This window comes from Trachurus trachurus, assembly GCF_905171665.1.
Source record: "Trachurus trachurus genome assembly, chromosome: 4".
Classification (NCBI taxonomy): Eukaryota; Metazoa; Chordata; class Actinopteri; order Carangiformes; family Carangidae; genus Trachurus; species Trachurus trachurus.
Window position 1 is genome coordinate 27,442,259 of NC_139898.1, and position 14,993 is coordinate 27,457,251.

Here is a 14,993-nt window from a genome sequence, read left to right on the forward strand (position 1 = left end):
CGTGAAGGCAGCATCTCTCTCTCTCTCTCTCTATCCCTCTCTGCCTCCCTCTCTCCCTCCCTCCCTCGGTGCTGACAGGTACTCCGGGGTTGTGGCTTCCTGCAGAGCTCAGCTGAGGTGCCGACAAGCAGCTCCAGTTGATGTGTCATTCGCCGACTGAAACTTTGCAGCGCCGGGTTCACGGTGCCAGGACGAGGCTCCTATATCACCAGCCAGAGTCTCCTGCATCAGCTGTGCGTTAGACAGATAGATAGATCCCCAGCAGAAAGTGTGCAGATTGCATGCAGCAGGACCTCTGCAGCGCCTGTGTGACTGTGAGTGTGTCGGTCTCTCTGCTAATCACTCAAGGTAAGACATGTCCCTTATATGATAGACACTTTGATTCATCAGCATTTCTGGGTAGCGAATAATATTCAACCTCACTGCTATTTGATATTAGCCTACTTCACCTGAGGGCATGCATGTTTTGCGAAGTTGGCAAACGACTCAATTACAAACGATTTGTAATTTGAATATTATTTGTGGTCAAATCACGTTTTTGTGGGATTTCCTCCTATAGCCTATGTCAACAGTATAAAAAATAGAAAGAAAAATACACAAACAGATGCACTTTTTGACCTCTGTATCAGATTGGCAGTTAATATTTCAGCACAGGCATTGCATGAAATAGTTTCATATAACTGTACTGTGAATGCTAGAGATTCTTGTAATGTTCAGAGAGGAGAGAAAGGAGCCAAGAGTACTCCTTCCTTTGAGTTGGGGGACCCCCCCTACAGTATGTCCTGCTGGATCTTCTCCATTGCTCCTCCATAAAAACAGATGCCTATGTGCTGCAGCCATGGCAGCCCCTCTCAGGAATGCCTTTACCTCAGAGCTGAGTCATGCAAATTATACCTCCCTTTTCAACTAGTATCTTTCAGCTGCTATCCCATTAATAGTAGGTAATTTCAAGCATATATTCTTCTTATAATAAGTTTTTCATGTAGGGACTGCTTTGTAAAGTGATAATCAATGATCAGCAATAGATGAAATCACGAAACTTCCATGCAATTTTGATAAAGTTGCAATATTTTATTACAAAGCAATGACATGTTTTACACCCCGCAAGTACAAAATCCCCCCATTAATTCAAAACAAATGAAATGATAAAATTCCTTACAAGTGATGACTAGTTTCAAATGTTTTGCACATATCCACAGGGATGTTTTATAGGACGCAGCATATGGTGATGCAGAAACATGTTGGCTCAGAGCTCCTGAAAATAGTTTGGAGCTGCAGCCAGAGATGTTTTTAGACCGAAATAAATCTTTATGATGTCAGCCCACAAAAATACCACACTAAGTACTGTCAGTCTAATGATTTAAGAAATGTTAGAGTGTTTTCTTGAAAGGAAAAAGTACAGGAGATAACCTCCGACTGGAGACTGTATACTTTTATGGGGTTAAGTGACAGTGCCAAAGTATTTTCCTGTTCCTTCTACAGGGCTTATAAAAGAAACATTGCACAGGCACTTATATTGAAACACCCAATAAAAACGGGAAAATTAGCATCTGCGAGAACATTTGAAAGAGTTTAAGATCAGTGAAGGAAAAAAAAACAGTGCATCAAAACTTCAACCCCCAGGGGAGAAAAATTCAAAACCTAATGAAAACTGTGGTGCAGTGTGATAATGGCCCCTCTGCCTGCAGCACAGAGCCAGTGAAAGTCATCTTGCATTTCACACAAATAAGATGTTTGCTGCTGTGTGGCTACTTATCTGCAAGCCCAGCCACGCTTGATATGCACCTGTACGAGAGTGTGAAAGAGAGGTGTCACGGAGCTTCACAAACCCCCTCTGGCAATGGTTTATCCTCAGCTCCGACACGTGCAGCAAATGCAGGCAGCTGTGAAGTGACTCTGACTCTCTTGAGATAAATGGATAGACATGCAAAAGAAGGAGCGACGAAAACGATGCATAAAAAGTGCAGGACGTTGGGATTAGCATGGAGGTGAAAGATTATGAGCAGTCAGGAGAGGAGGAGATTGGTATGCATAAAAGTAAAGAAAAGGTAAACAGATTAGAGAGAATAGGAAGGTTAAAAGAGAAAGCAAACAAGGGGAATACAAACTCAGGAAGACAAACAAATGAAAATGTTTTTATCTAATGTTCTTCTTGGGGAAAAAAGCAGTTACACAGTAGTTACTGGAACCTACAGGTAAACACATTCAGACAGCTTCAGACATGTTCTCAAAGCAAGCAGACAACCACAGGGAGGATATGATACTTCACCTGTGCCCAATGTTTTAATGTCACAGCTCTGAGATGGTTCAGCAGAGTTCACAGAACATCTGATAATCTGTTATGTTCTTACACATAACAACAAAAGAAGTCACGTCAGAGGTGTTATGTAGTACTCTTTGTCCTCTGATGTGGTGCAGACATTTGGGGCCCGCAAAAGCACCGCAGACCACAAGTCAAGAAGTTTGGCTGTCTCTGCGTTGAATTTGAAAAATGACACGTTTGTTTTGCGACCTGGTTTCTATATTTGCAATGCAAAGCCAGTGTGCACATGGTGTATACATTTTCATTTTAATTGCAAACGGAGTCGGTTACATGTTGATGCTTTGACCTGCTGCTGTACAACATGTCAGTTGCAAAAAGTGTATGCAAATTTCCTTTAAAGAATAGCAATGCCTAGGTGCAATGCTTTACTGTGTGCATCCTTTTTATGGTTGTATGTGATTTTCCAATATTTTTAGGCATTGTTTTTTTTTTCTTTATCAGTTACAAGATCATTTTCACATAACTAACCAGTTAAATTATATGCAACTTTGTGTGGTGCACTGACTTTTATTGGTTGGGTGTATTCCAGCTGGAGTGGACAGTTGTGTTTCCACGTTTGTCTTCTCAGCATGTCTTTTTATTCCACTCATATTGGACAAATCAATCAAACCCTTCCCTGACAGCTGGATTATTAGCTCTGCCGCCTGGCGCTGTAACCCAGAGAAGGCGTCTTATCTCCCCAGCACCGCGTCCTTGATTTGAAATCATCCAACACTGTGCTGCCTGGCTCAATAACGGCGGCTGGAGCTGGCTTGGTGGTGATGCTGATGTTATTTTTGCCGCTTAATTCAATTGGTTGGGTTGTGTCAGTCTAATGTGATTGGCAAAATGGATGCCCTTGGACTATAAAAGGCAGCCAATACAGACATTAGAGAGTGAGTGAGTAAAGTAGGAATTGTCCTCTAACGCGGTCTTGGCTTAAAGTTTGGACTTTGTTGCTGTTGTTGTTGTTGTTCCACAGTTGCTTTGGTATTTGGTGAGCACCTGTCAAATGGTGTTTAGATCATTCAGTGAGTGGGATGCTGGGAAGGCCTATTTATACTCTTTAATCAAATGGATGCTGTGACATTGCTCCAGAGATATGTGGTCATGGGAAAAAGCCGAGGTCAAACCAAGAGGGAGCGAGGAAGAAGGGAGGGAAGGCCGGAGCGGAGCGGACAGGAAGAAGAAACCTCCTGGGACAAAGTACGGGTTCAGTTTTCTTGATGGTGAACTTGCTCACTGATTCCGCTGGGTATACTTATTCTCAATGCTCGCTCCTTATTGGCTCTCATGTGCTGACCTCTGCTGTACTATATCCCCCCCTCCTGTCAGCACGATTGGGAATATCTACATTTTATTGTAAATAAAGAAGAAAAATGCCACAGCTGTGATCTATGAATGAAATAATGTATAAAAGAGATCCCTGCGAGTTTTAAATGATGAAACCTTTTTCTTTGGCCAGCTGCTGGCATCCCCACTGAGTTGCTCCTGTCTCATAAGGACAACCTGTGTTTGTTTTTAATCCAGAAAAGAAAATCTAACCTTCCCATAGGACGTATAACTCAAGCACATTTCTTCCTTTTTCCCAGCAGGTAGGCTATAGCCTTAAACTGCTTCTTCCACCAAGTCTTGAAACTGAATTCAAGTGTTCACTTGTTTATCTGGATGGAAAGCTTCTGCCATGTGGATCCCTTTTGAAATTTTACAAGATAAACCGCTCGCAATATCGGGGGGGAAAAACCTCGACACTTTTAAAATGACACGCAGCTGTTCAGTAGTATGTGTTGCTTCGGTTCGGTTGTTACATGGATCATCTGGCTGAAAGATGCACTGAGAGGTCTTTATACTCCCAAGTTGGAGACAGACGGGGTGTGGCCTGCGCAGGTTTCATTGGCATCCTCTGGCCACATACGCTTCTCAATTAACCAAAGTCGTTAAGGCGGTAAGACTTAATAGCACATTTTTAAGGTAATTATATGGAGGGCACCGTTACTTAGACCCCTTTTCCCGTCTGTGATATCCCTTTAAATCAGTGAAAGTGAACTGGGCAATTAGGCACAGTGGTGGCTCCAAAGTGACACTGAGATATGACTAAAATGTAAATTGCATATGAACTCTACTTGCAGCTGTGAAAGAGAGTTTTGTGTCAGATTCACTGAGATATGCAGTTTATAGAGCATCCAGTATTTAGATTTAACATTTAACATTTAGATTTAGATTCAAACATGTTGTTTTACATGAAATTCTGCCTCAAATGATAGAAAAACTGGCTAAATGTGAGAAAAGTGAGCTAAATAGGCTGCTCACTATCTATCAGCAAGTGAAATTTTACATTCAGCACCTCATATTCATTAATCTAGTGTAGTTTAGCTGTGGCAATGACTAAACTGGGCCATAGACAATTCATTTATGATGTTTCGATTACTAGTTTCAACCATCACACTATAGTGCAACACTAGATTGTTACAGTGTATGTTGCATTCTGTCAAAATGACCTCCACTAGTCTGTGGTTTAGTTGATGGATGATCTTGGCAGTAAGAAAAGACCATGAGTTATGTTTGTGCTGACTTCAGCGTAACGTGTATCTATACCTCAGTATAATGAAAGAGCCAATGATGCCTTTTTACTACGAGGTGATGTACAGAACGGATGCAGAACATGCAAAGAACACCACACATGTGACACAGTTTATGTGGTATTGTGTTGACCAGATCTCCATTCTCCTTCTGAGTGCCCTCTGTTTACGGAAAGTACTTACCAAATTGATGCAACTGTGTCGCCTACAGTATTGTTTGCTGTCATTATTGGATTTATATATTGTACAAATATGTTGAACCATTGTGATTATATCGTTTTGTTTCTCCATGTAACTGGATAAGAGGTTTTTCTTGTTTGTTTGTTTTAGGAGAACCAAAATTAGATTTATTATTGAATTCATTAAATTTTTTCACATTGAATATCACCTTTTGAAATGTCAGGGTCAGTCCATGTTCAGTTTTAGTATTCATCTACTGTCGGCCATTTGTCATTAACTTTCAGAAAAGGTCATTCAAGGAGAGGAAGAGTAGAAATCAAGGTAAATAATTTAACACCGACATCATGTACGACATCATAGTATTATTCCCTGTGATGCCTGCTGCTGTATATGAACTGTATATAAGATCACTGAACATAAAGGTCATTCATTCTCCTGAACGACCTCCACTCCTCCATTAGGTTAAACTGGAAATGGTGTTAGACACTGACAGGAGTCCATATACTGTATGAACGACTCTCCTTCTCTAATCTACATGATGACACACTCATAGATTAGATTGATGTGATTGAAAGGGAGGGTGTGTATATGTGTGTGTGTGTGCGCACGTGTGTGTGCATGGAGTCCTGGAGAGTGGTCAGTTGTTGTGGGAGTGACATCATGTTCATCTCTGTGACATCACTTACTATGATTGGGTCAGGGTGTGGGGGGTTACCGCACATGCTCAGTGCTTGCAGAGGCTTTTGTTGTTCTGACATGTCACCACACACACACATGCACACACACAAACCAACAATAAAATGTAAATGGTACGAAGACACAGGTATTCAGATTCAGCAGAGAAACCTATTATTGTTTCCCATCAATAGAAATTTGTTTTCTATTGATCTGGAACAACATTATTTCCATATAAATCAGATCTTTCCCATCCCTGAGGGCTGCAGATTATGAGACTATCAGCATTTCAGAGGAGCATCAAAGATCTATAATGCAAAAATGTAAAAATCAGTTGATTGGTTTTCCTGTGTTGTGTTTGCATGACAATGCCTTGGTCATGTCTATGATATGAACACATGTACCATCAGAGATGTGTTTTTGTGGCAATCATGGATGTCAAGGTACATTCACTTAAAGAGATAGTTCAACATTTTGGCAAATTAGCCCATTGCCATAATCCCTATAGTCATAGCAGTAGGTTTGTTACCTTTAATTGTCGGTGCAAGCTATTTTTAGAACGGCGGAGCAGAGCCGTGAGCTGCTCAGAGCTACGCTACGGAGGCTCATGGAATTTCTCGGTTTCCCTCATCAAACTCAATACACAATCCAACAACTCCAAAATGCTCTTGTGGACAAGTTATGACTTGCACATTCACCACGCTATGAGATAATAACGGAACGTTACGAGACAGAGTTGTTTTAGAGGTAAATTCATGCAAAACTCCTGATGCGCGTTCCCATCGGGGGCAGTTTTTCGGCAAGCAGTCTCTGCATTTACCTCGAAAACAACTCTGTCTCGTAACATTCTGTTAGAAATAGCTTGCACCAACAATTAAAGGTAATGAACCTACTCCTAAAACTATAGGGATTATGGCAATGGGCCAATTTGCCAAAATGTTGAACCATCCCTTTAATTAAGGAATTAATATTCATCAGGTATTTTGTTTTGGCTGGTTTCACCCAAAACATGATGTATGCACTTGATCATTATGATAAACACAAAGGCTTGTAGTTTAGTTCAGAGAGCTCCAGTCACTGCACTGCACTAAAGGCCACACTGACCTTCACACCTCTTAAAGGAGATTTGAGGAAACCAACCAAACTTGAGGGGAATGTGAATTTATATTTACTCTCAGCAAATCTTGAAAGTGAGCTTGTACAGTATTGATGCATTTTTACTTTTATGATCAATGACCACTTTTGATTTTTCTGTTCAGTTCTGCTGTGTCTGCAGATTTACTATAGTGTTGAACTGCTTTAAGACTCTAATTGTCGACACCTATTCTGTTCACGCTGTACTTTAGAGCAGATTTAGTGTAACAGGACACTGTCATAAATGATCATTTCATCACCTTGTGTTCATGCGTGTGTAATGTTTCCTTAGTGACAGCATGGTATTTGTTGGTAAAATGATTTATGGTGGTAATAAGCAGGGCTGTTTGGGTGATATCAGCTCTTAATGCGGGTATCCAGTTCGGCTGTTCGCATGGATGTTCTGTTTAATGTTTTGTGGCTCTATCTTGACTGGCAGCACAGACACGGGGTTTGATGCTCAGTTGCAGGGAGACTTCATCACCACCAGCTTCAGTTTATCTGTAGAGCTGCTGCTAATCACCCATTAGTCTGATAAAGAACAACACTTGGCTGCAGAACTGCATTGCTGTGGAAAATAAATCAACGTGTTTGACATATCTCCTGTACAGACCTGAATGTACACACACGCAGTATTTATATATATACAGTATGCATATGCAATGTCACACACTGAGTTGATGCAATGCAGTGGGCCAATAATAATAAACAATCAATCATATGAACAGTTGATTGAAGATAATTCACATTACACATGCTCCATCTGCTTTATTGCACTCCTGTGTTACATGTTCAGCTTCTCAGGGCTGTAACTTGATAACCAATGGGAGCCTGTTATTTACCTGTTTCTAAGGTGCACGGCTTTAAACCAGCGTCCTCATAGCAATGCTTCAAAACAAAGAAACCGAAACTAACTCATACTAATCATATATAATTTGTAAAATCACTGCTCCCTCATCTTAAGATCATTTCACACAGATGTGGTGGTTATGTTTCTGTGAACATTTCCAGCAGCATGGTGCAGTATGTGTGTGTGCAGCCTTGAATTGTATCAAATTGTATCTCACACTGCCTGAACTGGTTTGGATAATTTCAGTGAAACCTCCCACAACTTTTCAGTGTTTGCTTTTCGCAGGTCGTCCTCCACCAGGACCCACTCCTTAAAATTGCTCCGAACATTAAATTACTCATGTCTCCTCGTACTTTCCAAAAGCCAGCTGACAGTAAACTGACAGATTCCAACGGCATTAGGTGTGAAAGGTCACTGAACAGAGAGGGAGATGAGTAATTTCAGATCTTGTGTACGTTGATTACAAGTGGTTATTGCACAACGGTTCGATTGCCTTTGTGTGAAATGTTGTTTAACTGCTTTTTATTCCCTCTCTGTTTCAGGTGCCACCATCTGCCTACATGCATGTGTGTGCATATGTGTCGCCATGAAGCACCAGTCTATCTCTCGATGGCTGAGCCAGCTGGGGCTGCCACAGTACTGCACGGCGTTGGAGCAGGAGTATGATGGTGTGGAGGTAATACAAGCACACAAAGTGTTTTCAACTCCCTGTTTCTAACTGGCAGCAATAGACCAAACACACCTACGAAGCTACAGAAGCAAATTCCTTCCTGGACCTCTTGAGAAAGTCTGGATCAGCAAAGTAAACAACAAATATCATCTGTCCTCTCCAGACTTGAAAGGAAGGAGGCAGAAAGTTCAAACGATGATGATGATGGCTTGAAATTGAATGATTTTAGAGAGAAACCAGAAGCAAAAACCAAACACATCCCAGCGATTAGCCACGTTGCTCACAGGTTCGTTCCAGTGGGGGTGGAGGGGTCACTGGGAGCAGCATCTCTCTGCAAAAAATGTCTTTGTAGAAACAGTAGCATTAAAGGGATACTTCACCCAAAATTGATAATCCATCAAAAGTCATCAAAACGCTTTTGGAGTTCCAGGGGGGGTCCGGCTGGCAACGGATTTTCATATAGTGGCGGTGGATAGAGTTCACTTTTGAATCGTCCAAAACACACACTATGAAACATCCAAATACCTCCATACTGCTCATCTGTACTGTAAAATTTATTTGATTTCTGTTTTTAGCCTTGTTGTAGCAGTAGCTCCCAGTGGCTCTGTCGATGTTTGTGCGCATGCGCAAGATTTCCTGTGAGATGTTCGTTCGTCATTGTAAACCATTGGATGTGTGATGTAAACACGGAAGAACATCTCGCAGCAAATCTCGCACAGCCACTGGGAGCTACTGCTACAACAAGGCTAAAAACAGAGATCGAATTATTTTTTCTGAACAACTTTTCCATGTGGCGGCTTCAGGACACTTGGGTCAGTACAGACGAGCAGTATGGAGGTATCTGGATGTTTCATAGTGTGTGTTTTGGACGATTCAAAAGTGAACTCTATTATATGAAAATCCGTTGCCGGCCGGACCCCCCCTGGAACTCCAAAAGCGTTTTGATGACTCTGAAAGTTCTCCAAACCCTTCCTTGGCATGACGGTGAGTAGAAAATTGTTGAATTATCGATTTTGTGTTAAGTATCCCTTAAATAATAAGGGGCGATTCCAGTAAAATTAAATGTTTCTTTTTCAGCAGAATAACTGGAAGAATAGGTGATCATTGAGAGTGTTTCCCACAGCGGCCTGATGAAGCAGCTCAATAAAACTTCATCACAGACCTATTAGACAGTGATGTGGAGGCTGTTTTTAACATCCAGCCTGTTTTATTGTGACCGCTACACGGCCATTGGCTTGGAGATGCAATTGATTAGCCAATAAGACATGAATTATTCCATCGCCTCCTGGCCTGCTAATGTTTACCCAGAATGCACTGGGGTAATTAGTGATAATAAAGCTTATGTAAAAGAAGGTGAAAGTGGCGAAGAAGAGAGAGATGCTGAGGGAACAAGGTGAGATGGAGACAGAATAAAGTGTTGTTGAAGTCGCATTCAGCCATGATGGAGCTCAGACTGAAGATGCTGTGTTGCCGTGGTGCTGAAATCGACACACAACAGGCAAATTTCATCGTGCACTGATGGGAAATCCTTCAGTTGATAGAAAAGTTGCGCGTCGCACGGCCAATGGCTGCAACTGCTGCGACCTTCTCTTTATCGCCTCTGCACAGACTCATTGCAGCTTCTGATCTGAGACTCTCCTTGACCGTTCTCTGTGCGTATTGAGCCCAGCGAAGCGTTGCTAACCCTTCCTCTGGATACTATAACAACAACACTCGGCTCAGTGCTTCTTCGCCATCCAGGCTGCTCGTTAACACAACACTCACTGTGTTGGTTAAAACCAACTCCAGCCAACATCATCAACTCCGGACCGTAACAGTTCATGATGTCAGTGAGGAGGAAGGTGAACAACAATGTGTTCAACCACAAATATGATCGGAGTCGTGATGATGAATGATGATAAAAATCAAAAAATATTGATTCACGCAGGTTTTTAAAATATTTTAGATCACATCTCTGCGTCTGTCTGCATCTCTCTTTGCACCTTTTCACCGTTGCAACAACATTCACGCGGGCAAAACCAACATTCACAACTGCTGTATCAACTCTCCACAGCAATGGTATGAGAGTTCATATTGTTGTTCAGCTCGGCGTGATCCGCAAAAAGAAAACATGTCAACTTGCTGTTGGATACACAAGGGAGATGAGGACGATCGAGGGAGGGGGAGAGAGATGTAGAGATAGATTAGGCCTATAATATGCCAACCATGCCGCTCGCTCTCTCTCTCTCTTTCTCTCGCACACACACACTCACTCACTCACACACACACAGTCAACAGGTTTGTGTTACTCATGTTAACAACAGTAGAACTAATGCAGTCTTCCACTGTATTTATTTATTTATTTAAAGGGAGTTCAACACTTTGGCAAATTGGCCCATTGCCATAATCCCTATAGTCATAGCAGTAGGTTTGTTACCTTTATTTGTCGGTGCGAGTTACGCTACGGAGGCTCATGGGATTTCTTGGTTTCTTGGAGTTAGAGTTGTTTTCGAGGTAAATACAGAGACTGCTGGCTGAAAAACTGTCCCTGAAGGCAACACGCATCAGCGGTTTTGCATGAATTTACCTCTAAAACAACTCTGTCTCGTAACGTTCTGTTATTATCTCATAGCGTGGTGAATGTGCAGGTCACAACTTGGCCACCAGAGCGTTTTGGAGTTGTTGGATTGTGTATTTGATGAGTTTGATGAGGGAAACTAAGAAATCCCATTAGCCTCCGTAGCGTAGCAGCTAGCGGCTCTGCTCCGCCGTTCTAAAAATAGCTTGCACTGACAAATAGGCCTAAAGGTAACGAGCCTACTACTATGACTATAGGGATTATGGCAATGGGCCATTTTGCCAAAATGTTGAACTATCCCTTTAACAGGGACAATACGTACAACATTGCCACAGAAAATGTGAAAATGTGATAAGACGTCTAGCTTCAGCTAATTTGCAGTCTTTGTCCCCGGTCAGGCTTTAGAATACCGTAGAATAAAATACTGAATGCAATAAATGCAATGATACAAATACAGTGGATAATACGGTGAATAGATACCATGAATAAGTAAACACAGTTGCAAGTTGTAAATTGAGCATTAAACATTAGTAAAGTGCTGTATTGACAATGACTTGTGAGAAATTAATGTTCACATTTCTGCTGCTGCTTGAGTCGATGTTTAACTTTCATACTAAACCTCTTTAGTTTTGTTTGAGATTTAATTTCTGATGGTAAAGAATCCCATAGGTGTGTACCTTGCACTTGCACAATGGCACTTTAACCTGTTATCACTGAGCAGTCGAGGCACGTTGACCCCACTGTGTGTGTGTGTGTGTGTTCCTGCTTATGTATTTGTACATCTACAGTTGTTATTGTTTTGCTGTATGTGTGCATGTCTTTCTATGGTTGTGAGGACAACACCATTGTTACGAGGACATTTCAGCCGGTCCTCAGAAAACAAGAGACTCTTTGTGGGTAAAGTCTTGATTGGTGCAGATTAGAGTTTGGTTTAAATTAAGATTAGACATTTATTTATGGTGATTAAGATTAGACTGAGGGGCCATGGGAATTCATTATGTGAATGAGTGTCCTGGTAAGTATAGAAAGACCAACTTTCATCCATGAGTGTGTATGCACATGCGTTTGTATTGAGTGGGTGACTCTGAGTGTGTGTGTGTCGTGTGTGCGGCTGGCTGCTCTGTTATGCAGGTATGTGCGTGTGGTTGTGGGTGAGTGTATTACATCTAACTTGCTGTATGTGACTAAGAGTGACTGTAATTTGATTGTGCACTGTTTCTGCTTGGCTTTGCTTTCATGTGTGTATGTGTGTGTGTGTGTGTGTGTTTGTGTGTTCATGGATTTGCCCACTGTATGTTTGTGTCGTCTAAATAGAGCAGTGTTTGTGATGAACGAGGAGAATGGTCGTATTGTTCAGAAACCAAAACAACAAGGCCTCGGTTGGAGCTGGGAGTGTCCTGTGATGACAGTGTGCTCCACTTACTTGTGTGTCTGTATGTTTTTGTATATTTCTGCTTCAAAGAGCCTCGTGCCTGCTCCTGCTCCTTCACTGCTCTGTTTCAGGGGTCACTTTGCGTTAATACCACGGTGGCGAGGGCTGGAGCGAGGCAGGGTGTGTTTGTTCGTGTGTTTAAGACAATGCTGTAATGACAGGAGCAGGATGAGGAGGAGGAGGAGACGACACACTTCTGGATGATAGGAGGTCACCGGTGGTCTCGGCATTTTTCCTTTGCTTTGCTTTGCTTTGCTGGAGCCATCGTGTTGTCTAGGCGGCCTGTGTTGCCCAACTTCCAGCAAGCACAACAACAGTAGCTTTCCTGTATCACAATGGAACTCGACTTATCAACTCAGCTCTGAATGTTTTCACTTAGATAATAAAATTAAAGAATTCATTAGATTTTCATATTTCTTAGTTGTTCAAATCGAAAAATGACAGGAATAGTAATAATAGGATTGTCATTTTCAGAAATGTACAAAAGTGAATTGAACTCCTTCTTGGTTGGAGACGTCCTGGTCTCTGTCCGTCTCTCTGTGTCCCTGCACAACTTTCAGACCTAAGTAGTGACGCCAGAAATATTCTGGTTGTGTCACCTGAGTAAGAGTCAGAGTTGAGACTCTGTTGAGCTCAGTGTCAGAGTTCAGTCTGTAACCAGGTCACAGGGTCAGATCTGTCTCATTTCTCTGCCATGACTATAACATGTGAGCCAATCCATTAAAGGGATAGTTCAACATTTTGGCAAATTGGCCCATTGCCATAATCCCTATAGTTTTAGCAGTAGGTTCGTTACCTTTATTTGTCGGTGCAAGCTATTTTTAGAATGGCGGAGCAGAGCCGTGAGCTGCTCAGAGCTACGCTACTGAGGCTCATGGGATTTCTTGCTTTCCCTCATCAAACTCATCAAATACACAATCCAACAACTCCAAAACGCTCTCGTGGACAAGTTGTGACCTGCACATTCACCACGCCAGAGCGTTATAGAGTTGTTGGATTGTGTATTTGATGAGTTTGATGAGGGAAACCAAGAAATCCCATGAGCCTCCGTAGCGTAGCTCTGAGCAGCTTGCAGCTCTGCTCCAACATTTTAAAGGTACTGTAGCTCACACCGACAATAGGGATTATGGCAATGGGCCAATTTGCCAAGATGTTGAACTATCCCTTTAAGTATTACTAAGAGAGTCTACTGCAGCTGTAAAAGCAGCAAAATGTTATATATATATCTATCTATTTTTAATGAAGGATAAAATAGACAGCTACGATGACAGTGCCAGTGCTTATTCTACAATGAAGTCATTTCATTTTTTAAAGCCACATTAAGCTCTGAGCAGGTTTTCATTCTCACCACCTGCTGGGTGCTGGCTGAATATATTTCAGCTCAGGTTTTTGTTCACCAACTGCTGAGAGAAGAAATCTCTTGGTCTTGTGAAATAGCAAACTGTTTGTTGCATCTGTTACTGTAGCTCTTTGGCATGTTTCACTGTTGACACATGGAGCTTTTGAGGAGCTGTGTGTTTGTTGTAGCTGGTGACAGTTTCATATTTTAGGGCACAGTTGGGGGTGAGCTTGCTGCCCCCCCCTGGCTTAAACTAAGAGTGGGTGATTGTGAACAGTAACACTTAAACATTACAGTGGTTTGGTATTGATATAAGACAATTAAGACATCTGGAAACATTGATCGACATTATGATCAGTCACATCTGCTGGTTTCAGTTTCTCTCATGATCATACATTATATAATGGTTTTCAATCAATCAATCAATCAATCAATTTGTTTATTTCGGGCATGTCAATTTGAATCATCATCATCACACTTCATCTTAATTCGAGTAATACAATACACATGGCCGAAAGGGAAAGCGGGAGAAGCAAAAGCTTATCTAGTCCCGCCCCCATCGTTTTCTTTTGTCATACATGATAATTATTAACCACATATATAAATGTCTCTTACAAACAAGATACTGTTAATAAAGTAAATAATTGGAATATTAATAAATGACTTCAGATTAACTTTGTGTTTTTGTGTTTTCCAGGACCTGCTCCACCTCTCGGAGTACGACCTCTTGGAGCTCGGCGTGCACAACCACCTCCACCGCCTGCACCTCCTCACGTCTCTACGCCTCCTCCAGGAGCGGGAGAGGAGGAGAGGTACTCACACACACACGCACATACACACACACTTGTAGCTGACCAAACATTGTCTTTCCTTATCCGTCCCATCAGACTGTTGAATCTGGCTCCGTGTTGAAGTCGCCATGTTCCCATGTCTCCGTCTCTCAGCCCGTAGCCAGAGACAGAAACACTGAGACAGATAGCATTAGTGTCGTGTAAAGACATGCTTATGCCTGGGGGGTCTGCTGCCGCTGCTGCTGCTGGTGGGGGTTGTCTGCTGGAGGACAATACTGTGTCACACACACACACACACACACACACACACACACACACACACACACACACACATAATTGGGAACTCTTCTAAAGCTGTCAGTAAGTTAGGAGAAGAGTGCTGAGGGCTGCAGTCCTGCTGTGTTTAATCACATCGACAAGTGTGTGTGTACGTACATATGCATGCATGGATGTGTGTGAGTGAGTGTGAGTGTGTGTGTGTGTG

At 42.1% G+C, this 14,993-nt stretch overlaps 1 protein-coding gene across 1 annotated transcript; it reads left to right on the forward strand.

Annotated features, from left to right (window-relative positions):
- Nucleotides 1-244: 244 nt before the first annotated feature.
- On the forward strand, nucleotides 245-14,688 carry LOC310985331 (uncharacterized protein; the record flags this gene model as incomplete). Its single annotated transcript, XM_083970906.1, has 4 exons — nucleotides 245-348; nucleotides 8,263-8,396; nucleotides 14,416-14,530; nucleotides 14,663-14,688. Exons 1-4 carry the CDS (start codon nucleotides 282-284, stop codon nucleotides 14,686-14,688), a joined length of 342 nt encoding a protein of 113 aa, XP_083827032.1. The 5' UTR covers nucleotides 245-281.
- Between the last annotated feature and the right edge of the window lie 305 nt (nucleotides 14,689-14,993).